This window comes from Strix uralensis, chromosome 5 (assembly GCF_047716275.1).
Source record: "Strix uralensis isolate ZFMK-TIS-50842 chromosome 5, bStrUra1, whole genome shotgun sequence".
Lineage (NCBI taxonomy): Eukaryota > Metazoa > Chordata > Aves > Strigiformes > Strigidae > Strix > Strix uralensis.
Genome location: NC_133976.1, coordinates 73,023,828 through 73,049,052, shown reverse-complemented (window position 1 = coordinate 73,049,052; position 25,225 = coordinate 73,023,828). Strand labels below are relative to the sequence as shown.

The 25,225-nt window shown below is 49.1% G+C and overlaps 2 protein-coding genes across 4 annotated transcripts in view; one reads left to right on the top strand and one right to left on the bottom strand.

Annotated features, from left to right (window-relative positions):
- Positions 1-2,803, top strand: part of NINJ2 (ninjurin 2) — a 77,570-nt gene extending 74,767 nt beyond the window's left edge. For all 3 annotated transcript variants that reach the window (XM_074871656.1, XM_074871653.1, XM_074871654.1), the window contains 2 exons: positions 675-859; positions 1,755-2,803. In XM_074871656.1, the coding sequence (XP_074727757.1) occupies positions 675-838 (164 nt within the window). In that variant the 3' untranslated portion in view covers positions 839-859; positions 1,755-2,803. The remainder of the gene's footprint in view (positions 1-674; positions 860-1,754) is intronic.
- A 1,615-nt stretch (positions 2,804-4,418) lies between these two features.
- The window catches only part of B4GALNT3 (beta-1,4-N-acetyl-galactosaminyltransferase 3), a 68,644-nt gene continuing 47,837 nt past the window's right edge, over positions 4,419-25,225 (bottom strand). Inside the window, exons 4-20 of the mRNA XM_074871639.1 lie at positions 23,765-23,860; positions 23,117-23,207; positions 22,130-22,230; positions 21,704-21,771; positions 21,065-21,143; positions 20,573-20,639; positions 18,655-18,798; positions 18,135-18,244; positions 17,116-17,216; positions 15,721-15,797; positions 14,116-15,124; positions 12,246-12,544; positions 11,700-11,853; positions 10,867-10,939; positions 10,251-10,404; positions 9,397-9,523; positions 4,419-8,600 (exon numbers count right to left, since the gene is read on the bottom strand). Coding sequence (XP_074727740.1) covers positions 8,492-8,600; positions 9,397-9,523; positions 10,251-10,404; positions 10,867-10,939; positions 11,700-11,853; positions 12,246-12,544; positions 14,116-15,124; positions 15,721-15,797; positions 17,116-17,216; positions 18,135-18,244; positions 18,655-18,798; positions 20,573-20,639; positions 21,065-21,143; positions 21,704-21,771; positions 22,130-22,230; positions 23,117-23,207; positions 23,765-23,860 — 2,859 coding nt within the window. The 3' untranslated portion in view covers positions 4,419-8,491. The remainder of the gene's footprint in view (positions 8,601-9,396; positions 9,524-10,250; positions 10,405-10,866; positions 10,940-11,699; positions 11,854-12,245; positions 12,545-14,115; positions 15,125-15,720; positions 15,798-17,115; positions 17,217-18,134; positions 18,245-18,654; positions 18,799-20,572; positions 20,640-21,064; positions 21,144-21,703; positions 21,772-22,129; positions 22,231-23,116; positions 23,208-23,764; positions 23,861-25,225) is intronic.

The window sequence follows — 25,225 nt, the reverse complement described above, 5'->3', positions numbered from 1 at the left end:
CGACTTTCCCTTCGCAGCCTTCTTCAAGGCTGAGAACCTAAGTATTTGGCCTTGTTAGAAACTCCCTTGGTCTCCCCCCCAAGCCCTGGCCAAGCTTTGGGTGGAATCCAACAGGAGAATGAAACCAGAAACTTTCCGCTCAAAACAAAGGTGCCAGCTATTCTGGCTTGTCGATCTCTGGTATATAAGGCTGGGCCCGTTCACAGCGACTTTGGATGCCTCACCTATGGGTGGACGCACCGCGTAGGATTTCCCACTTGCCGGGACAGGCTCCCCAAATCCTCGCTGTAACCGGGGCTCCCCAGCGTCTGCAGATCTGGATGATGATGATTATATATGCAAGTGGTGATGTATTTCTCTTAATTACTATTCTCTCTCTCTCTCTCTCATGTAGTAATGATTTGATGCATTACTCTGTTTGTTGCTTTAAGTGCACTATTCTGCTTCTTCTTACTGCATGTTCTCTGTATTACACTGTTACATTACTTGGTTATCACTAGTAGAGTACGCCTACTCTTTTCACTCTGGTGTCCGAGTTTAATTGGTATCCTTAATCAGCAAAACAAGTGCCCAGGGGCACCATGGACATTCGCCAGGCAGAGAAGGCTTACAGGGGCTGGAGGACTTGGAGTCAAGCTACAAATCTCGCTTTCTTTTTGCATTGTATTGCACAGCTCGTTTGAACCTGAATGATGTTGCAAAGCAACCCCGCCTGAATATACTCAACAACGCTGCCACAGCTCTCATCTTCATCACGGTCATCCTCAACATCTTCATCACAGCCTTTGGGGTGCAGAAGACTGGCCTCTACCCTACCAGGAATTTTCGACCTTATTAAGTCATGTTGCAATGGAGTCAGGTAAGAAAGGGGTGAGTTCCCATCACTGCTAGCCCCTGGAAGGTCTCTCAGTGTCAGAAACCATCATTGCAAGGTGGAGAGGGAGAAGGCACAGCTGCACAAATTAACAAAGTCTTTTCAGGGGCATGTTGCTGTCCTATGAGCATCTGGGGCCACTGAACAAATTCCCTCAGAGAAGGAGGATTAAAGACCTTGCTTGATCTTTAAAGCAAGAACATCAAACATCCCAACTGCTGAGATTTATCAGCAGCTAGTGGTTTTCAGAAGGCTGCAGACCTCATGCTAGATACAGATAGCAGTTGTGGATGGGACCTAAATTTGGGAAAGAAAACTAGGTGTGTTCTGGGAGGTATCCAAAGATGGCAGCATTATCTGAGCAGAAGAAAAGGAAGGGGCTGGTGAGGTGGCCATGAAAGAGCTCTTCACAACAGCCAGTGTGCTTTGCAGGGGCTGTTTTCAGAATCTCTCATTTTCAAGAGAGAGCCTTGTGAATAAGAATCCAAGCAAATGCTTGGATTCCCAAGTCAGGTCAAATGAGGAAATGACATGTTCTTAGGTCAAAAGTGCTTTAGGTCAAGAAGCAAAGTTCACATCTCTTGCTTACAAGACCTGCAACATGTAAACATAGTTTAAATGCAATATACTGCAGCAACAGCCAGCAAGAAAGCTTGATAGACACATGGTATGATGAGGGAGGATGCAAAGGCCAAAAGCCTCTACAAAACCATTGCTGGCTTGGAATCCAGAAGGGTGCAAGTGCTGAAGAGCAGCACCCCACACCCATAGGGGTGGCCATGGTGCGGAGTGACCCGGTACACTGTGACTGCTCCTCTCTGCCCGGGCAGTGCAGAGGAGCCTGCTGTTACCTTACTGGCATTTCTTGTCTTCCCTGCAGGATCTGAGCAGCGCGGCTGGCAGGGAAAGCTCTCCTCCTCCATGTTTTCATTGGCCTCACCAGGAGCCCATCGATGAATCCAGAGAACTGGGTTAAACTTTCAAAACTGTGTGCATGTCATGATATACCAGCCCCTTACCGTAATGCTTTTGCAGTTCTGAGGGGTGAAAACATTGCCTTTCAAAGCTAGAGCAAACTTTGCTAGAGAAAGCTGCAGGAACAGCAGCAGGTACACAATTTCAAAGCACAGTTCTCTAAATCTCATCTCTTATTTTAGTTGCCTGCTTCACATATTCAATATTGGCTCATTTTGTAGAGAAGACTGAATGATTTACTTTGTAGGCTAAATAGACAAGAAAAGTCCAGCTTTTTTGTGTCAAGCATAAGTTGCTATAAAGCAATGCTATCCAATAGTTTACCTCCCAAATGTTGGAATGGATTTCTCAAACAAAAAAAAGAAGTTCTCATGGAAGGATAGAAAACTGTGTTTATGTCAACATAGCTAAAACCAGTTCAAATGTTTTCCCAGTTATTTCGAATTAAATGCAACCCAGTTAAGAAAACAATCAGTTATTTCCAGCATTGGAAAATTAACAATGACAGAAAATAGATATTATGGTCTGATGTCATTGCCAGGGACCTATCAGGAATGATGTCAGAATAGCCTGACAATATTTAGTAGAAAATGAAGAAACATTATACATAAGGAGACAGTCTAGGCTTATTGCCACAATGAGAACTGACAGGTGCATAGTGTATTACTTTATTAAAAAAATTTAAGGTCTTATCACTAACATACATGTTTTTAAATATATGATTTTTATATTGACAATGCTGGGAATTCTCTTGTACTAGACCAATTTGTTTCTGTTAAAAAAAGGTCTTTGAATTAAGATTTTTCAGATTTTTTTTGAAAAAGTTTTCTATCCTAAATTTTTTAGCTCTGTAGTTATGCTAAAAAATTGGTATTTTAATAGTCTGGTGTAAACCTATTTAAATAATGACATGCTTTTCTGGTTATTAAATAATTTTTTCATTGTACAGCAGAATCAGAGTTCAATATGGATTTTTCACTTTGCATACTCTTCCCATGACTGAGAAAGAAACGTCACAAAAATGTCCACATATTGGTCTTCAGGAGCTACTGGGAGTGTCTGACATTTAAAAAAACCAGATAGGGGCAGATTTAATTTGTACTCTATATTTGACTTTACAGAACTAAATTTCTGTTTAAGCCACTCATGGTGCTTTTTTCTGGAGAGGGTGTTTTTTTCTGATCTTGCCCACAAAGGCTGGTGGGTAAGGCTACAGGCCAGCATCATCTAGTATCTGCAAATGATAGTACCTTTTTTGCAGCTGAAGGGAACAGTATATATATTTTTACATAGAAAGAGTAGGGTGGAAAATGTTAGTTATGCATTTACCAGAATTTAAATCAACAAAGCTGTGTACAGTCTGGGATCTGTTTGACAAAGCAGGTAAAGACTCGTCCTCCACTTTGTCCCTGGAGTGACACTGAGTTTGCTGCTTATCTCAGTCCTCAGTCTCTGCCGAGACCAACAGCAAACAGGGATGAGTGTTTCTGGGAAGCCTCTGTTACCCTGCTCTCCTCTAGAAAAAGGCTTCACTGTAGAGGCAGCAAAACTAGCTCCAGCCAATGTAAAACCACCAGCTAAGGGCTTTCAGCCACTACTGGCCTGCTGGGTTCATGAAAAGGTAAAAAATTATGCATCCTGTGTGCAGATCCCAAATCCTGTGACTCATTGCTTCAGAGAGCAGGAGGCAAAGCAATTTGCATTGACGACTGAATATAAAGGGAGGAAAAAAAGAGAAAAGGTTCAGCTGGGAAAGAAGCAGTGAGGTGAATTTCATTTCCAGATCTTAACTTCAACATCACTGTCTCCGAGAGCTGCCAGGTCAGGTAGAGTGGCGTGCGAGGCCTGCCTGAGCAGAGAGGGCTTCCCATCACCCAGCCCAGGCGAGCAGAAGACCAGCAGCACACTGGAATGCTTTTTCCCCTGTCACCTTTAATAATGGTTTCTCATTATAATGGAATCAGACTCATTAGTAACCTTGGCTGCCTTTTTCCCTCTCCATGTCTGACTCCCATTCCTGCCAAGCTTTTTATACTCAAAGGAGGCACAGCTAAAGTGAAAAGGGGCCAAATATAAATCTACATAAGCAGTTGCTGTGAAAGCTGACCTCCCATGTGTGTAGGCTGTGTCAAGTACCTAGCTCAGGTCTAGGCTCTCTCCTGTGGTCTTCTCCAGGAATTGTCCCCTGCTTGCGAGAGGGACCACTTTGTTCTCTGCATTCTCTCTCTAGGATCACATTGCATTTGTGCTTTGCTGGGATGTGTATTTGTCCAATGTTTCTACTTTGTTTCACATGATAAACCCAGGAAGACAGGAGAAAAACTTTTATTGCCATTCCACTTCCTATAGCCCTAGAGGGGACTGAAACAGGTCTCGCTCCTGGCTAACCTTGCTCACTGCACCTCCCACCCACCTCCTGCTGCAGGGCTCTTCCTGGCTTGGGCAGAGTGACCTATCTCTCTGGTATTGCCTACACCTTCGGTTATATGAAGCCAGAGGAGCAACACCTGGTTTCTAATCCCTGCTGCACGGTGATGTGGGTGTGAGTAACACACAGACAGGACTGAGCTCTTGTAGGAAGACAATGTATTTATAAAACCTGAGGGAGAACCAGTACATCCCCCAGCTCTAATAGAAAGGTGGCCCAGGAGTCATTTTGAGGGCACAGAGCCCCTTTAAGGCAGATAATTCAAAGGTACAATTCAGGTTTTTAACACAAGGCATCGTTATCTAAAAAACAATCAACTTCAGACATTTGTAGGCAATGAGAAGTGAGACATTCATACCGGGCAAACGTTAAGACAATGACAAAACAAGTAACATGGTAATTTTCACACAATACATTTCTGTCAGAATAGAAGCCAGCCCTCCCTCGTTCCCTTCGCTGACCTGCAAAACAAGCCTCAGCCCCACAATTCACAGTCCTGAAGATGGAGTCAACATTTGTGGGCAGAGCCCCCTTGCCATGCACCCCGCACCTGGGGGCACAGGGTCCCCAGACTGGCCACATCCTGCCCCAGGGATGGTCTCTGTGCAGCATGGCCCATCATCTCCCCAGATGCTCCCAGCCAGAGAGCTGCCAGAGCAGCTCCCTCCTGCCTGCCTGCCTGATGCACGGGAAATTCCATGCAACCGATTTCCTCCTGCTGTCGAGGCAGGACACAGCCAGGATGCACATGAAGGCCAGGAACTCGGGGTAAACTTCACCACAAACTCAGGCACAGCTTCCTAAAAACATCCTGGTGACAGAAATGACATTGACTGTTGGGGGCAGTCAGTTTCCCGGCCATGGTGAAGCCAGGTTCTCCCTTGCTCTCTGGGAGCTGTGCCGCACCCAGAGGCGAGCCCTCCTCGCAGTGGCAGTGCACGCCGTGCATCACTAGTGATGGGGCGAACCACCTGCCCATCAGGGACCATGGTGGCCTGGCCACCACCCTGGATGGCCACATCCTCTCACTTCATGGCTGCAGGACTACCTGCTGCTGCCGTGCTCCCTGCTCTCCCCCTCCTCATGACTCTTTGGGGAGAAAAAATGCAGGTTGTTTTGGAAGAGGGGCAGCAGCCTCAGAGCAAAGCCTGGTGCCACTCCTGCAAGATTTGCTGCTGGCCGGCAAGCTGGGGAGTGTGTAGCCCCTTCTCTCCCCACAACCCTCAGCGGTCTCTGTGCATGTGGGCTGGAAGACAGCTTTTATCCCCGTGGGCTCTCTCCAAGCTCCTCCACGGAGGCTGCCAACTAGTGCCAATTAGTATTAATCACGTTTACTACCCCAATGCTTAAATACCAACTAAGAATTTCCACTGTGCTAGAAAGGGAAGAACATTTGTGATGGCAACTTTGACGGTGGGGATACTGGCCATCAGGAAACTGGACTGAAACCCACTAACTTCTTACATCTCCACCAAGGAGCCCTCACGAGGTAAACAGTTCTGCTTGCCACTGGCCTGAGTTACAAGGCATGAAGGAAAGAGCACACTCACAGCTAAAGCATGGGGGTGAAATCCTCAAATTCTGCTGGCAGTGCTGGAGTGAGGGCTTCACCCTACTTTCCAGTCCACTCTTTGCTGACTGTCCTCTCTGGTGAGGAAGAGGGGTTACTCATATCATTTAAGCCAAGTGAGTTACCTTCTGGATGCACCTAATGCTTGCCAGTGTCTGCAGACGAACAGCAGCTGCTAACTTTAGATGCTGCAGACCACATCTAAGCCAGATGTGAAAGCACACAGTACAAACAACCCTCCCTCCCTGTGCATGACATAAGGGCCGCCACCAAATCCATCACCTCTCCATCTGCAAAATAGGCATCATGCTGTTCTCTGCTCGATGCGGCCAAAGAGACGGGTCCTGCTAATGCTTCGCTGCATCCCGGTGCTCGCCCTCGCTGCCAGCCTCTCCCCATTCCACAGGGATTGCGTGACAGAGCCAGCCCAGACAGGCTGCAGAGGCACAGTCCTGGAGCCTGGAGAGCAGCTCACCTGCATACTTGCAGGGTTGTGCCTGTGTTTGAGCGAAGCACAGGCTCTGACACGCACCGAGAGCATGACTGACACTGCACATTCCAGGCAGAAACAGAGCTTATTGCATCATTGCATCACAGGGCTCTGGCCTCCTAAACTCCTATAATACATTTTTTTAAAAAGAATAGACTGCTGTCAGCCTCTTCCCTCTTGCCCCAACTGCAGTGTTTCATTTCTTAGTCTCTACATGGGTAAAGTACTTTCCCTCAATAAAAAAGACTGCTCTGGCTTGGGCAGTAGGCTAAGGCCGCCTCTTCTGAGATATTCTGGCAAAGGCTCTGTGGACTCAGAGACACAGCCATCTCTTGTCTACTTCTCGCCACAGCTGCACTGTACAGTGAAACTTTCTGAATTCTGGTTGTCTTTTTCTGACTCCATCATCACAAAATCCAGACTGAGGCAAGCAGATGATTTGACAAGATCTCTATCTCACGTGCCAGAACTTGCATGTTCAGTTTTCTTCTGCAATAGTGGAACTTGATGGACTTGTCAAGCACCACAATTAATAATAAATGAACGCCTATTCTGAATTAGCATCCAGTCCATCAGCGTAAAAAGCAACAACTCAAGTACCATGTCAGCATTGCTTGTATCCTGCATACCTCCATTACTCACTTCTCAACAACTCCCCACAGAGCTGGGCACCATGAGCAGCATCCTGTCATGCTCTTCCCTGAAGTTTGAAATCAAGTAGCAGCCTTTTCAGCACAGTATGGGGACATCGAAGGTCCAGTGCAGAGCACTGACTGTGCTGGGATATCTGGGCTTCTATAGTCCTCTAAAATGGTTACAGGGGCAAATAATCTTGCCTTACATCAACGGGAGTTTTAGGGGATGAGAATTTCCAGTAGCATCAGGCTGGCTGTGGATGGGGGCTCTTTCCACAGTTCTTAGATCTTGCTGGCATGGGTCTGCCCTCCCTTTTATTCACTCAACCCTCTGTCCTCACTGTTCCCCGCACTCAGTGCAAGTGCCAAGGCCTGAGGCCACCTCCCCTGTACTGGGCCAGAGCTCCCAAGGCTGTTCCAGAGACGAAGTATCAACAGCTGTGCTGGTTCTTCAACCAAGAAGCCTGCTCTTTACATAAAAGTCAAACTATGACAAGACATAACTGTGAGGCCATAACTTATTAAATTAACCTTTAGCTGCTGCATAAACGTACAGGATTTAGAGAGCAGAATGCTCTGTCTCCTCTTTTTCTGACAAAATCACAATATTTCAACTAATAAAATATTGCCACTTCTTCCCTGCTAGGGTTTCCCTGATACCGTAGGACAAACACACATGTCTGTCAGATAAGGCTGCAAAGTTCCTCCTGAGATGCCCTCCTAGCTTCTCTGTATAACCCCTCCACTATCCTCAGACAGTGGATCAGTAATTTAGGTGGACGTGTAACATCAACCCCTGCCACCTCACCCAGCTGCAGGCAAACGTGGCTCTCACAAGGGAAGTGTACTTGAGTCTCCAACCATGGCCCATAATTTGCTGAATATGAGCATAGTTTTTCATCATGACTAAAGTGGAAAGCACAGAGAAACATCTAAGCACTAGCAGCCTAAAGTGCCTATCAGCTCCTCCACATCCAGATCTCCTTGGGTCAGCACATGGGCATGTGGACACAGTACAGTTCAGAGAACTTATTTTGGTCCCCTGCCAAAAGCATGGATACCGGAGAGATGGGGAAGGAGGGAAAATGGGGAGGGTTGTTTTTTTCTTCTTTTTTTTTTTTTCTTCAAGTATTGAAAGAGAAGCTGTGTTAAAACCATTCTGGGCTTAGCTGGGATTTGTGTTTGTTTGGTTTGCACCACGCAAGACTCAACGGGAAATATGGCACCTCTCCCACTGTACCATCCACCAGACTGCATGGCAGGAAATACAAGTCCTTCACTTGTCAACATCTCCCCTGCATGCCCTCCAAGCAAGACACGGATCCCTCGTCTTGGACACAAAGGCTCACAAGAGAAGCTCCTGCTCCTCTAGCCTGACCGTCCCTTCCTCAGCTGTGCCGTCCCATCGGAGGGCTCTGGAGGCAGAGGAAGAGTTGGTGTGCTCAGCTGTGTGCCTCGATAAAGTGCACATCGAGATGAGACGGTGGACAGTGCTGCTGAGCAGCTCTGGGGTTGAAGGCTACAGTGTCTTCAGCTGGCGCCGGTTCCACATGCCCCGCTTCGAGTGAAACCAGTGGAAAAAGTTTCTCAGGGAGAGACGCTCCACTTCCAGCCCGGCCTGCAAGATCCTGGCAGAAAGGAGAAGGGTAGACTTAGGGAAGACTTGATCACAGAGATACTGGGGGGCTTAGCCCCAGGGAATCTCTTTTAAGTTGTGCTGCTGTCAAGAGACTGCAACCAAATTGAAGAGTCCAGAATAGCTCAGGGGTATCTCATATCCATAAGCAGGCATCTAATGACACTTGCTGAGTGTTTATGTACCCTTGAGAGCAGGACTGGCCAGGAGTTGCCTGCACACACCAGGCTAGGAGGAAAGACAGCTGGCAACATGGGATTGCTCAGGATGCTAGTCTTTCCTGCAGTCATCTGACAGAAAAGACAGGACAGGCCCCAAAACCTAGAACTACAACCCCAGAGGCCTAGAATTTGTACAGCAGAGATCCCTCATCATAAACTTCTCAGAAACTGTAACTACCTCACGATCCTTAGATGTCTCTCTGACAGTTGCTCTTCTGGGCAATGAGGGATACAAACTGGACCCACTGTGTGCTGCAGTGTTTGAAGAGGACAAAGTCTTCTCAGTCACCAGTGCCTGATCTGCCTGTCCAACCAGCAGCGTGGCTGGAAGGCACCAGGAAATGGCTTCTCTCTTCTTTTATCAGTGACTGTAGTGGCGTATTTTGGGTCTACTCACCTACTAGGTTTGAGGTCAGGACATGCTCAAAGACTCTCCCTCACTGACCAAGCTTATGAAGGCATTAGTCACCTCAATCTCCTCAGATCCCTGTTCCCCTGGTCACTGGTCCTTCAGGATCTAATGGGTCTCCCCTCCTGAGCACACGAATGATGACAATGGATGCATACCTGTCCAGGAGTTCCCAGTCCTCTCCTCCCCAACGGTCCCGAAACTCTTTTGTGTTCATGCCTCCGATCTTGTCCAGGTCAGACTTGTATATGCCCAGGAGACCAAACCCATTCACCTCCCAATAGCCTGAGGACAGCACAAAAGAGGCACAAGTACATTGGTGCTTTGAACCACTGATGACTCCAGCAGGGCTGCTGGAGTGAGACTCAAGCTACTTTTAGCACAATGTTGACACCAGAGAGTCAACTCAGCACCAAGGCAGAGACAACTGTATTAAAGCTTTGGGAAGTGAGAAAGTCACACAGACAGACAGCATGGGCTATCCTATGAACTTGTTAGCAAAGACTCTCACATCTCTTGTCTGGCCACATAATATCTAATGTACCTGGACTGTCCCAACTTCAGAGGGCTGTCCCTGTGTCTGGATGGCTCAGGATGGCCACCTCTGTCTAAAGGAAATCCTACGCTCAGATGATCAGTACAACTTTCCTCCCCCTGGCTTCAGTTGGTTTCCCTCACCCTGGTGCTATGAGTTCTCATCAGGACAGGCTGTGCTCTCTAAGAAAAGAGAGAAACAGATGGAAAGGAGTAAAGGAGGGTTTTTTTAACCTCAAATCCAAAGAGAGTCCTAGGAGATGACCAGGAGAAATGTCATATAAAGGGCTCTGCTGGCTCTTTGATCTCAAATTCCAGGTACCATCCTACGTCTAATGCACTCTCACCTACTGGCCCTGGAAGTACCTTAAACTCCAGACCTTGACAGCACCAGAGGAACAAATCTATGGGTGGCAGGAACCCTCCTTCTTTCCCCATTCCCCAAGGTCTGAGCCAAAGAGGCTCCACTCCCTCTTACCATCAGGCCACTGTGGGGACATGCCGCAGTGCAGCCTCATGACCATGGGTGCAAAGGCCATCTTGCCTTCCACGCAGTGCTTCCGGATTGAATCAATGACTCCAGCTGGGAAGTGGATGTGAAGGTCACACAGGAAAACGATGCTGTGTGGGTCCTGGAACCGACCACACCGGTTGGGGAAAAAAAAGGTTGACTTTAAGTAAGTCTTTCTTGAGGGGCAGGACACAGACATATGGGAGTGAATTAAAGAGCCATTCGTTGTTACATCAGAAACTGAGATCCTAGGGGCTGGCAAATCAGCCATTGAGTGGTTGTTCAACGATAGGTGTGAAATGCTATGACTATGACCTGGCAGTGCCAGTATCACAAAGCTGCTACTGCTGATTTCCCTCCTGTCTGATAGTCCCAGCAGGTGGACCAAGAACCAAATGGACACAGGCTCCTCAGAATAAAGGGTGAGACCCTTACTCTGGAGGGCTAAGAAACACATCTGCATTTGATCTGGTCTGGTAGGCTATTCCCTTCCCCAAAAAGCAGCGTGCTCAGTATGAGAGGCAGAGGTAGTGCCAGACATACTAGAAACTTCCCTGTCCACCCCAAGGCCTCCCAGGCTTACCGTCACGAGGTCTATTCCCGCCTGCAGCCCAGCAGAACGCTCGAAATTCCCTGTCAGCTTCAAGTACTGATAGCTGGAGGTCAGATGGGAAAGAGAAGTTCAGTGTGTGCAGGCCAGCGAGCACAGAAAGAACCGTGAGCAGCGTTATGCCGCAGATGTCATGCTGTGGAGCTGCTCTTACCCCCATGCACCCTTTCCAGAAGGACGAAAGTCTTTGCTGTGTGAATGCACAAGCTCAGCCCTGCTCCACATCCCAGCATGCCCTGAGGGTCTTACCCCTTGTGCAGCAAGGACAGGGCAGTCCCTAGCAAAAGATTTTTCAGCTCTAGTCTAGCTCTATCCTAGGACTAGACCTGTTACTGGGAACCCCTGCCACGTAAAGGAAATGACCAGCCAAGGCTGTGCCATATCAGAGTAGAGTAAGCCAGACAGTTATTCCAGCAAGCAGAGTCCCCAGAAGTCTTCACACTCTCTGTCCCATTTCTCACAGCTTTCTCGTCTTCTTTGTCCTCCTCCTGTCCCATCGCTGCAAGAATTGCTTTCTCTCCTCTCTTGCAAACTTGAACGAAAGCCAGGAGAAAAGAGATGCATCTGGATGGATGACTACAATAGGTATTGCCTCACAGTTTTATAACACTATTATATGCAGTATACGTGTATGTACATTATAACAACAATATATTCAAGTATATGTGCAAGGTCTGGATGGATGTTATCTTTGGGTTTCCAGCTGTAGGAGGCTGTGGTTGGTCAATACACAGAGACTGGCAGATGCGCTGTGTTTGCAAGCATATGCATGTGAGCAGTTTTTTGTGACCAAGAAGTACTCTCACCTGTGCAAGGTAGACCTTTTCAGAGCCTTCTCTACATCCATGTCATCACTGCTGTAGTCCGTGATGATGATGTTGAAGTACGGATCCTTAGTGACTCGGAACAGCTCTTCCATGTCAGAGATGAACTGCAGCACCCAGCGTGCCTGGTTTTTCACTGGTTGTGTTGCAAAACGGAGAGAATCAAAGCAAAACTGATTTCAAAGGTGGTGTGGCTTCTCAACAGGCAAGGTTTCTTGCCTCCCTTCAAACCCCTCTAATCTTACAGGGATGCTGAAATAGGCCCAGGCTGAAAATCCGGACCAAAGAACCCAGGAATCAGGGCGGGTTCCTTCTCAGTGCATGACAGGAGTTTTATTTGAGCTTACAAGCCATAGGAGTTTGGGCCCTGTCATATTTCTGAGGGGGTTTAACTTGGAAAGAACAGAAATTGGATGTGACCCAAATAAGACAGTTGAGGCTGGCCCACACCCACCATTCCAGACTGCCCTCATGGGAACTGCCCGCCGTGCCATCCCTCAGTGTCCTGGGGAGGCAGGTCCCCCTTACCTGGCACCACAAAGTGAACCATAGCACGGTGGTTCCAGGAAAAGCCCTGGGGCCAGCACAGCTCTGGCTCCTTCGCCACAGCCATCAAATGCCGCCGGCGACCCCATGCCAGGTTCCTCATCTTCCTTTCCTCCTCCTCATTGCCACCAATGCCCTGCCAGCCCCGTGCAAAAATGTACTCGGAGAAGCGGACGAGCCGCTCTCCCTGCTCCAGCAGCTCCAGCTCCAGCAGGTAGCGGCTGCCCCGCATGCGGTCCTGGCGCTTCTCCACGTTCACGATACGCTGCAGCTGAAACCGCCTGCAGGAGATACAGCCGGGGTGGGCATGTCCTCTGTACACCAGCCCCTCTCCCACCTCCAGCCCTTTCAGCTCTGCTAGGCTCTTTCCTCCTGGCTAGCACAAACCTTTTTGTCCCCAGCTTCCCCCTGCTTTGCTGCACTGCTTCCAAAGTCCCATGGGAAGGTTTAGCACCTGTTTCCTAAATCCACAAGCATGTGGCATTAGATCTGGGATTCCAGCCAAGAGAAAATAGTTAGCAAGGGAAACGAAATAAAGGTGACACAGAAAATAACAAATGTGTCTGAATGATAGTAGGGCTGGTGATAGTGGGTGTATTCAACACCTCCTACAACGATCTTGGCACGAGGAGTATGTTTGGGCTAGTGAAATTGGCTGATGACAGCTTATCAGCCAATAACATGGAGTAGGACTGAGCAATCATACAGTAAAAACTGGGGTGAGCTGTAGGTTCAGAATGGCCAAAACAGGAAGAAATGCCAGGTCATGCCCTTTCAGATCATAACAAGAGTTTCTGCTGTAAAATGGATGCTCACCACTTAAAAATGCTTAGAAAAGCCTGTGTGTACTGATCAGTCATACCGTGACTGTGACTGATATGACCCTGACAAAAAAAAGCGATCCTAAGATGTATCATTAGAGCTACTTCCAGCAGGGACTGGGAACTAATAACACCCATTCTATAAAACAGCAAGGATACTGGTCACTTATGTACAGGAAAATTAACGCAAACTGAAACCCACATGGAAAAGGACGGATAGGAAAATTATGGAAATAGAGGCCAACTCAACAGAAGGGTCAGGAGTTGGATTGTTTAGCTTAGAGGCTCAGAGGAGGTATGTCTGTTTGCCAGAAAGGCAATCAAGACAGTAAGTCTTGAGAAGAACCATATCAAGACCATGTAAAAACAGAATACCAGCAAAAGCTGATCTCCAGTGGGTCATCAAAGAACCAAGGAGCTGAAACATCTTTCAAACTCAGTACTAGGATCTAGAAATCTAGCTAGTTTTAAGATGGAGGTGCACACATTCAGATAACAGTGTAGGGTACTTGGTTGTCTCTGAGGTCAGTGTACTGATCCACTGATTATCTGATAGGTCCCTTCTGGTCCTATGTCCTAAGTGATTCACAAGCTGAGATGTGGCTGACATGAAACCGCAAGCACAAGGAGCTCCAGTCCTACTTCGTATCAGGAGGGTTTCTTAATCTTCAGCTGGTAAAATGCTCATATGCACTCTCAATACCTACACTGCCCAAGGAGGAAGCCAGCAAAAGGCCAGTGATGCCAGCTGGATGGAAACCTCCAATCTTTTAGATTTACTGCCATCAGCTGTTGGAGGACAACATTCAGCCCCCAGACATGGTCTGGTGTCCAACAACTCCCATTTCTCAGTCAAAACAGGTATTTAAAGCCCAGGTTTTTGCACAGATTCCTTGTCTGAAGTCTTATTTTCCATATCTAGTTTATTCTCTGATTCCCACTAGCTCCTCACACAACAGGTATTCCCTGTGCAGCATGTTAGTTACACAACCTCTGGGACACTGCCCCTTGGTTTTTACACTGTGCCTTACCCTTTACTCCTCTGGTTAAGCTTCTTCAGGAAGACACGTGTGACTTCCAGGGCCTCCCTTTCTCTTAGCAGCAAGTTTCCTGACGTGTTGCATTTCAGGTCAATCCAGTCTGTGCGCAGCATATGGAAGTCCAAGTTGCTCATGCTGAAGGTCTGCTCCCAGTTCACCGCCTGGTCGAACACTGGTACATAATCGAAATCCTCCTCATCTTCCTCTTCTGGCTCCCCATCTGCTTCTTCCTCTTCCTCTTCTGCTGCCACAGGTCCAGACTTGCCCTTCACAGGAGATGCCACCTGCACCTCTCCCTCGCTCATGTCCCCACCGTTGGCTGCCTTCTGCTCAGCAATGTAGGATTCCACTTGGTTAAGCCACTGCGGCAGCCCAGGCTTCTGGCTGGGGCTGGCAGTGCTCACAGCGTGTCTGCTGGCTTTGCCGGAGACTGGGCCTCTTTTCCTGGCTGGCACGGTGCCTGCTGGCTGCAGCCCGTCCTTAGCAGTGCTGAGGTCTCCTCGAGGTCTCACCCCTTTGGGAACTGTGACCCCTGAGTCCCTGGGGCCACCGAGAGGCTGCTGCCTTTGAGACACGGTCCTAGAAAGAGGGTTCGCCTTTTTGACAGGCGCTCTCCCCTGGGCAGCCCTGGCGTGCTGCAGAGGGCTCTTGGAGTTATCTTTGACACCAGCTTTTAAATAGGGTTTTTTCATTATTGGGTTCCCCTCTAAGCCAGCCTGGTTGAGGCTTTGGTTGGCAGAGGCCAACGTGGCTGATTTGACATCAGACCTCTTTGTCCTTCTCCTCTGTTGCCCCTCTCCTATGTCACCACCCGTCACCGAGAGGAGCCGACGACGCTCTCGGAGGGAATAGTCCTTGTGAACGTTATCGCTGCCCACCACGCTGCTGGGAGCGTTGCCTGCTGGCTCTGCCCTCCCCATGCCACGGCGCTTGGGGGGACTGGTACTCTCCTCATCCTGCTCTGCGTACTGCAAGTCGTCCAGGTTCCCCTCCTGTAAGCCTGCAGGAGTAATCGCAGTTACACCTCTGGCATCCTCCCGCTGCCTCCCCTGTCCTGACCCAGACACCCACCCCGCTGGGAGCAGCCTACTTCTCGCCTCATCTCAGCATTGTCTCTCCTGCTCAGAGGGACAGGGATGCTCTCACACATGGGAGTCGTGCTCTTGCTGGTACCAACCTCCTCAGCACCTATTAGCCAGCCTTGCCAAAGGCTGTGGAGGTGTCTGGCTTTGCCTTTAGCTGTGGGTCTGGCCGCAGCTTTGTAGGGCGGGTGTGAGCATGGATTGCCACTCTGCACACCTTTGGCTCTGTCGCTTCTGCCCACATTTTTGCTGGAATCGCACCTCAGCTAAGCTGCAGGCCTGAGAGGTAGTTGTCACATTGTCCACCACAGCACACTGCTTGGTGACCTCCCAACTAGCCCTTAAGAGAAGTGAAAGTGGCAGGAAAAATCTCCTCCCAGCCACAGAAATCTGGCAGGGATACAGAAAGTCCTTGATACAGAAAGTCCACAGCTTCTTTCAGCTGGTGCTGGAAGATCACACACAAAAGTGACAGATAAAAGGATCCTCTGGGCTCTGACATTAGGGCCCCTACCTGGCTGCTCTGTCTTTTCTCCAGAGTGCAGGCTCTTCTCTGGCCGATCCATTTTCATGTACTTGTAGAATCCAAATCTGCAGAGGGAAGAGCAAAACACAAGTTTAATGAAAGTTACTTTGTCCTCTCCAAATAAATAATGGCCACTGCTTCAGGGGTGATGGTCCATTACTCTGATTACATCTACCCAGCATCTCTAGATCCTCCTTTCCCAGCAAGTCTTAGACTATCATCATCCGTATCTTTCAAATCTTGGGCAATCAGATCTTACTCTGCACTGTCAAAGACATCAGCTTTCCTTGCTTATCATCCCAGTCTCTCAGACATTTTCTCATAAGCACAGGAGGAAATCCAAATATAAGTACCCTGAAACACTTCTTTAGCCTCCCTTAAACTGCTCCTTAAAGCTCACTTATGATGTAGTGCTCACAAATGCAAGTCATTATGCTGCAAAAGCGGCTCAGGCAGGTAATTGCAATGATCTCTCTCTCTCTTATGATCTCTCTCTCTCTTCTCTCATACCACCACTGTCTGTGTGCTGTCCTTGTATGTCTGTGCTTCAAGCTTTTGGGAAGGATTTCTGGGACTGTTTCCCTCCATGTGTGCTTGATGCCAAGAAAAATGGGCCCCCAGTTCCCATATTCTGTCACAATACAAATTAATTGTCAAAGCAATAAACCTGGGTGGAACCTTCCAGCCCATGGCAGCCACCTTCTCCACACTTCACTACAATCCCTAGTCCCAGGAGTTCCCCCCCAAACCTACAATACAATCTGTTGTTTCTGTCCTCAGAATAGTCTTGTAGGGAGGAAGAAGATCCTGAGCACAGGAAGGCCACCATCAGTTATCTCACTGGAAAAGTGACTCTCCTTATCCTGCAAAGAAAGTCCTCCTGCATGGAGAGGGATCCTCACACAGGGTATCTGCCTGTGGCAGGGGGGAGCATGTGAGTGACAGTTCTCTCACAGGGCCACCGCTGGGAGCCAGACCCCAGTGAAGATGAATGACATGCATTTATTCCCCCAGAGAGGTGCCTGGTGGTGAGCATGGTTTGGCTTTCATAGCAACAGCCATCAGGAGGCTCCAGCTGCTGGCAGACAAAGTTTGCTGGAAATCCATTCCCTGATGTAGTGGAACAAACACGCTCTGACTCAGCTTCTGGCTTAACAGAGCAAGAAAAGCAGCAGCAGTTTCCCCTTGAGACCTAAACATATTTCACTTAAAGGGAGCATAGGTTATTGAAAGAAACTATAAATGCTTTCATGTTTTGCAGGTCCTAGGGGATCTTTAAGAATTGAGAGACCTACAGAAGTGAATATGACATTCCACCCCAAATCCAGCCTTCAAAACATCTCCTCCCTCTCTGCTAGTAAATCTACGTTTGCAGCATCCTACCTTTCCAAGTAATAAGGGTTTTCCTGATAGAAGCATTTGTTGTCTTTCTCCATGTGGCTCAGGCGGCTGTAATCATTCGGGTAAACAAAGGATAAGTGAACCTGGGAAGAAGGGAGGAAAATAAAATAAAACCCTCATAAATGCCAGATATCAGTCACAAGGTGACTCAGACACAGTTGTAGGGTGACCAGCCCTTTTGAGAGGGAGCAGGGGTTGCTCACTAACTATTTGCCTCTCCAAGGCACCCAGCAGCAGGCTGTGAGAATGGAAAACAGAAGGAAGCATGCTGGGATGTGTGCACAGATGTGCCTTTTTCTCTCTCTCTCAGTATCTGTCTGTCCATCTCTGTAACTGTGCATTTAAGCTCTATAACAGAGCGAGAACTATCTGGGAGAGAGGTGGGCAAGTCCTGAAGAGATGCAGGGGATCACAGGAGCCCAGAAAGCATGTGGGGAGACCTCCAGGCACAGCTGAGGGAGCCAGGGCCTCCCAGGACATGAGTACCCCCGGGAGTGTAGGCTTGCACTGGCATCCAGGGAGGGCAAACCGTGCTGGTGACCTGTCCCCAGCAGACCTCCGAGTCTGCTCTGCTCTGCAGGGGATTAATCCCTGCTATGCTGCATGCCCCACAAATGTAAGCTCCCTCTCAATACCAGTTTTAAGCTTGCCTGAGGCTCTAGTAGTCCACACAGACTACAGTTCACCCCATGGAGAATAAAATCCTTGGCTGTTGTGAAGCTCCATGTGAAGGCAAGCTCAGCTCTTTGGTCTGAGGTCTGAGGAGCTCTGTAAGACACAAACACTTGTACCCCAGTGAGACTCATGATCAGTGAATAGCACCCATCTCCCTTTTCTTGGTGTTGTCCTTTGGCATGTACTGGGATGCACAGACCTGAACAGCAGATGGTCAAATCTGCCCAGAAGCTTCAGATCGGTGGAGAGGTCCATGAGTAATGGGGCCTCCCTCCTTCCTCCTTGCGTCCCCCTGGGCAAGTATCTGCTCAAGGAATAAAACTTACAAACTGGAGTCCCTGGTAGCGCTGCAGAGGAAATCCATTCACCAGGTAGCTGGGCTTGTATGAGCAGTCTGGCAAGGCACGGCGCACACGAGACTTGCTGAGCAGAGGCACTGAGAAAAAGAAACATGTAGGCAAGTGTTGCTGGAGGAGCCCTGCTGCAACCACTGCACCAGCTTAGCTACTTCTGTGCCTGGTTTCTATTTATCCATGTGAAACACTAACAGATACACAAAGCAAACTATCTTGCATGGCTCATCTCTTTACATCATTCTACAGCACTTACACTAAAATATTACGGTGATGTTGCATGACCTGGATGACAAGAAAGAGGAGCTGCGTTTAGTTTGTGCTCTGTCTCCCACAGTGACTGATATTGTATGCTGCCCCTCTCCTCTGCACTGGGGAGAAAAAAGCGTGGCCTTTGATATCCATGGCACAGGAGGACAATCTTCCTCAGCTGTGCTACAGCACGTGCTGTGACAGGCTGCAGCTACCACCTCGACTGCTTTGCAAGTCTTACCTTTGTAAAGAGTGTCCCGGGGGTCAGGCTTCAACATGTCAGCTGGGTGTGCCTTGCTGCCTGTGCTGTCAGCAGGCCGGCTCGTGTGACTGGCCAACGTCTGCGGGATATGCCCAACCTCATCCATCTTTAAAAGCGTCTCATCTAGAAACCAGAGAGAGAAAGGAAAGTGGAGGAAGGGCTAATTCATCCCTTGTCCCCAAAAATGCCCTTCTCCAGTGTCAGCCCTTTCCAAATGGCATTGCATTCATGGCACTAACGCTATCTCTGGCATAGAAATGCTTAAATGGTGATGATCAGGATCTTCACTGCAAAGACACCATGGGAAGGAAAGGCTTTGACTCAGAAAGCTGGAAATACAAAAGCTGTGGGGTAGGAACATGGCTGTCACTGAAAGCAAACACATACAGTGATGAGTAATGGAGGAAAATGACCTCCCACTTGGACACACCAGCAGTGGTGTGCTGAAGCAGCCTCATGCTGGCAGGAATTACTGGACACATCTGAATTATTAGCATTAAAAATCATCCTAAAAGGAGATAGAAAAGGTGAAAGGGAGGAGAAACTTGAGGAGTGGAGCTTTCTCCTGTGCTGGAAAAGGAGCAGGAGCCTGGGATGAGACCTTCAGTGGCTGAGGAGGATGATGCTCCAGCAGAGGAATGGAGACCCACAATAAGCCAGGAGCAATGGGAAGCTTAAATTCAAGACTGGGTATTGGTTATGTTTTTTCTTGGGTGCTGCTGCCAGAGGACTTCATGGTTCTTACTCCGAGATGAGGGGAACTGAATAAATATCCAGGAGGGAAGTGCAACATGCTGCAAAGGCACTAGGGTTATTGTTAGAACTTTTGGGTACTGAACAACATGGGAACAAAAGAAGGAATAGGATGACATGTGATACAGGCAAAGGCTGATATGGAAGACGGAAACACTGTATGGGCAGAAGGTGCCAGATGAAGATGAGACTGCAGCACTGTGCCCAAGCATGAAGGGATTTTCTGGGATGTCTGTTTTCCCTTCTACAGGGAATTAGTAAGAAGAAAAGAGCAGAAGGAAAAAGGGTGGGGACAGAAGATCTAATGGAAAGGCTAGTCTTGGCCAAAAGGCAGGTTGCAGAAAATATAGCAGCAGGTTGCAATCCAAGACACAGCAAACAGATGTCTCAGTTACATCAGGGAGTCTTCCATGGGTAAAAGTGTTGGCATGGAAAGAAGCCCAGAGATGTTGGGAGGCAACAGTGGTAGATACAGAAAGGGGGAATGCTGGCAGAGGAAAGAGATGCTGACAAAGCTAGATAAAGGTAAACAGGACTAAGGAGCTCCTCAACTGATAATGGCATCACCTGACATGCTAAGAAGGGTTTACAAAACAGGAGGGACTCAGCTGATGTGCTTGCTGCGATCCAGCAGGAACTTGAAGAGACTTGAGGCTGATACAGAAGAAAGTAGCATCCCCCAATATCGCTAGTGCATCCCATTGTGTCCAGCACCCAGAGTGAAATCTCCTGGAAGTGCTACAGCGGCCCCTTCTCCTGGGTCATGTCCAGCTGCCAGCGCACCCCCACAGCTCCCATGTTATGGGTCTCATGTTCCCCCTAGCTCTCTGCAGGCAACCTCCAGCCCATGTAACTCTCACATCTGGAATAGTTCTCACCCTTGCAGATTCTCCAATCTGCCCTTCCTCACCGCCTCTAGATTTTCCTGAAATAATGTTTCAATCCTACTTCCAATTCCCCCATATTTAGTAATGAGTCATGCTCTTGTTCAGAGGTCTCTCCCCTGACCTGTCTCCACTTTTTTCTTGTAATGATCTGTACGCATGGTATTTCCCTGGCTAGACTATGATTCATGGTGGAACACCACTGATATGTTTTGGAAGAATGGGGAGGTGCTTGGGAAACCTGTGGTGAAGATACTTACTAGCAAAAAGGGAGAGGTATTGGGAGTCAATGACTTTGAACTTCGCCTCTGGGTCATTCAGTCTCCACTGGAACAGAGAAACACATTAAAATGAAGCAGAGTTAACCAAGCCTGAACAAAAGGAACAGACACAAGATGTTTTTTCACCAGATGGACTTGCAGCTTCCTCTTTCTCCTTACTATGACTGAGTTTACCTAGCAGCAAAAGACTGGGAATGAGCTGAGATCCCCCAAGACACATCCAAAGCAGGAAAAGACAAATTGCTGCAACAGAGACTGGAGAGGGCAGAACCACCCCAAGCAAGCAGAGGAAGGGGTCCTGACATGTGGCCAGGACTATCCCACACAGAAGTAGGTAAGGGCTCTGGAAGGGATTAGATACATCTCATGCAAAGAGGATCTGGGGCCTGGGAAAGGAGGAAAACCATTACAAATGTCATTCCCGAGCTCTGCGGGGACGCATATACAGCACGGCCATTTGCACAGACTCACTGCTACTTCCACATGGTCTGTTCCTCTGTCATCCTGCTTGTGCAGTACCTCAAAATAGTACCTGCCTGCAGCTGACAACCTGTGAAGAACAACGTGTCTGTCACCAACAGCATTAAGGAACATTTCTTAGCTTGTCAGCAGACAATGAGTGGAGAGCAACCACACCCATGAAACAACCTAATTCTCAGGGTGAGCAGGGTTAGGACTGCCAAGAAAATCCAGATGCTGACAGTGAAATAGGTAGCTTCCCTTGTGCACCTGGAGCGCTCCAGACCCTTCTCAGTTAATTCTGAATAACTCCCTTTCAGTCTTGCCTGCTGGCTTTTGGCCTCTGGGAAACCTGGCTAGTTCCAAGGCAGGAAGCTCAGGATACAGTTCATATGGAGGAGTCTGGATCTGCTGGTGGCTGCTTCCTCCAGGGAAGAAAAATTCACTGTTGCATTCCTGCAGTAAATCAGCAAAGCAACTGGCACAGGTGTGGATGTGTCTCTTCAGATTTGGCAATACCCCAGAGTAATCCCTTTCTCTATATTGCTAAATTCTTCAGAACAAGCCCAGGCTCCTTTTCCTTTTCCTTGTCCTTGTGATTTCCTGGCCATGTGAAGAGGTGGCTGGGAGCGAGGGGCTCTGCTCACTCACCTCACCATCTTTGACTGCTGGCTGTGAAATTTCCCAAACTCCCCCGGTGCGGTCCACTCCTTCCCTGTCTGTGAAGAAAAAGAAAATGCTCTAGTTAAGGTGAGTTTCTTCTCTGGTTACTGCGCTGGGAGTGATGAAGAGGGAAAACTGAGCTACTCCTCCTGGTAAGTTGTCAGTGAGATCCATAACCTGTGGACAGATTTAAGTCCCTTAATCAGGAACATGAGGCTCCCAACAGCACTGCCAATATGTAACTGGCTTAAGGTATGTTGTGTCATACTCATCTGGCATCTGTGGTGGTGGTGTCCATAGTTGGGCAGGAAGAGAAACTTGGGTAGTCCAGGGAAGCATGTAAGACAGGAAGGTCTCGATCCCCACAGAAACGTTAAAGCCTTGATGGAAGAGGCCCTGCAGCATGCACTGTACCTTGCCTACGCTGGCCAGCAGCTGGAGATCAGAGGTCTTTTCATCTGGGCTCAGCCAGAACTCAGCATTGTCATCTGCAGCAATGGCAAACTGAAACTCCCCTGACAAGAGATGGAGGGAGTAAGTAGGGCTCTGGGGTAAGGGCTTGTGCACAGAACAGATTCTGCTCCTCTAAAATGTTGTCTTCAGCATTTTTCCTGGTGAGACCATACCTTCCCTTTTCGTATTACCACCCCCAACCCTTTGAACCTCTCTGAATTCTCTATCTGTGCTGTGATTGAAACCAAAACTTTACAGATGCAACTGGTTCACTATCCCTCCTGCACTGGCTTCACCTGACATCTAACCAAGTCCATGCAAAGTCTCCCTGCCTCCCCTTTTGTTTCCAGAGCAAATTTTTGTGTGAGAAGCTGTGTTTGGATGGAGGAACGTGCACATAGAGCTACGAAGGGAGACAGAGGTGCTTGAATCTCACTGATCTGGCTGGGGTTACAGGGATGGCAGCTGAGGGCCAGGGGACCAGGAGATGTGGGTGAGTGCTAGCAGACTGCTCCGGGCAGAAGCATGCAGATGGGCAATACAGATGTCAGCTGCTGTCAGACAGTATTCATGCACCTGGGGAGCAGCAGGAACATAAATGGTATCATGTACAGCCCTGTGCATGGGAGGGAGGGAGGAAAGGCTCAGGGATTGCTCGTGTCCACATACACGCCATGGGGCTGTGCATTCACAATAGCACTGTTTTTTATCTAGCACTTCCCATCTGTTTTCCTCTGTGCTCCTCATTTCCACCCTACAGAGAAGGCAGATGTGTTTCACCCATGCCAAGGCCACAACCAGTCACGCACAGCTAGCTGGGCCACCCATGTGAGGGACCTGGCGTTGGGCTTGCCGGGGTGAGGGCACCAGTGGTTCAGCACCAGGAGGGGAGGGGGAGACAGGTGAGAAGAGACACAAGCAGCCACACAGCAGCCTCAGAGCCCTCACCATCAGTGAAAGGGTGCAGGTAGCCAAATATCCGGAGACCATAGTTGGTCCATTTTGGGGACACAGCCAGCTTCTTCAGTGTAGTTCGCGTCTGGAGTGGAAGAAGAAAAAAATAATAACAATAATTAAATGTGACAGGAACAAGGCAGGATGCAAAATCCCTGGGACAGGTGGGCAGAGGCAACTATGAGGTTTGCTCTGGGAGGAGGATGGGGCACGCTGTGTGACAGAGGCAGCAGGAAAGAGCAGGCCAGATGAGAGATGAACTGGAGCAAGTGCTGCTGTGGAGGGGAGAGCTGCATGGGGAAATGCTAGTGAGACGGCGGAGACAGGACGTAGCGTTTGCTAGCCACCTGGGGGGAGAGCACCAAATACAGGGCTCCTTCACCTCGAGTCCGAGGCCCGGCAGGCCAGCATGGGTAAAACGAGCCTCCCCCGTGCAGCAGAAGAGCTGCCACTGTTGAATCCTTGTGAAAGCTTCCTGCTGCCTCAGCAGGAGGACAAAGAAGGTGATGGAGAGGGAGATGTTGGATGCTCAGGAGCAGGAGGATAGAGGAGATGATGGAGAGGGATAGGGATAGGATGTGAGGGGAGCAGGGGCGATGCAGCTGGGAAGCATGGGACAGAGAGTGTCATGGTCTTACTCACGTGGGGGAAGAGGGGGAAGTGGAGGTTCTTCCTGAGCTGTTCAGTGGAGCTGCCACACCAGTCCTCAAACACATGTAGATTGGCCTGGCCCTGGAACTGGGGGACAGAAGTGGAGCACCATGAATTCACAGAATCACAGAATTGTCTACGTTGGAAAAGACCTTGAAGATCATCCAGTCCAACCATCAACACAACATTAACAGTTCCCAACTACACCATATCCCTCAGCGCTAAGTCGACTCTACTCTTAAACACCTCCAGGGATGGGGATTCCACCACCTCCCTGGGCAGCCCATTCCAACGCCTCACAACCTGTTCTGGAAAGAAATGCTTCCTAATATCCAGTCTAAACCTTCCCTGGAGCAACTTGAGGCCATTCCCTCTTGTCCTATCGCTTGTATACTTGGTTAAAGAGGCTCATCCACAGCTCTCTGCAACCTCCTTTCAGGTAGTTGTAGAGGGCAATGAGGTCTCCCCTCAGCCTCCTCTTCTCCAGACTAAACAACCCCAGTTCCCTCAGCCGCTCCTCATACGACATGTGCTCCAGACCCTGCACCAGCTTTGTTGCCCTTCTCTGGACACGCTCGAGACATTCAATGTCCTTTTTGTAGTGAGGGGCCCAAAACTGAACACAGTCATTGAGGTGCAGCCTCACCAGTGCCGAGTACAGGGGTAAGATCCCTTCCCTGTCCCTGCTGGCCATGCTGTTGCTGATACAAGCCAGGATGCCATTGGTCTTCTTGGCCACCTGGGCACACTGCTGGCTCATGTTCAGCCGGCTGTCAATCAACACCCCCAGGTCCCTCTCTGACTGGCAGCTCTCCAGCCACTCCTCCCCAAGCCTGTAGCGCTGCTGGGGGTTGTTGTGGCCGAAGTGCAGCACCCAGCATTTGGCCTTATTGAAGCTCTTACAGTTGGCCTTAGCCCATCGCTCCAGCCTGTCCAGGTCTCTCTGCAGAGCCTCCCTACCCTCGAGCAGATCAACACTCCCACCCAACTTGGTGTCATCTGCAAACTTACTGAGGGTGCACTCGATCCCCTCGTCTAGATCACCAATAAAGATGTTAAACAGGACTGGCCCCAAAACCGAGCCCTGGGGGACAGCACTTGTGACCGGCCACCAACTGGATTTAACTCCATTCACCACAACTCTTTGGGCCCGGCCATCCAGCCAGTTTTTTACCCAGCAAACCGTGTGCCCATCCAAGCCACGAGCAGCCAGTTTTGCCAGGAGAATGCTGTGGGAAACGGTGTCAAAGACCTTACTGAAGTCTGCTTTAGTAAGCATTTTTCTGCATCCCTCCCCTGTGTCCCTCTCCTGTTCTGCCAACCTTGGCCACGGCCCCTGGAACTGGAGTGCTTGTGGGAGTGAAGGAAGATGCTGCTGCTGCGACAGGCCGATCTGCAGGAGATGTGGGTCCAGTCCCGTTTCTCATCTGCTGAGGGTTTGGGGTTGTCAAA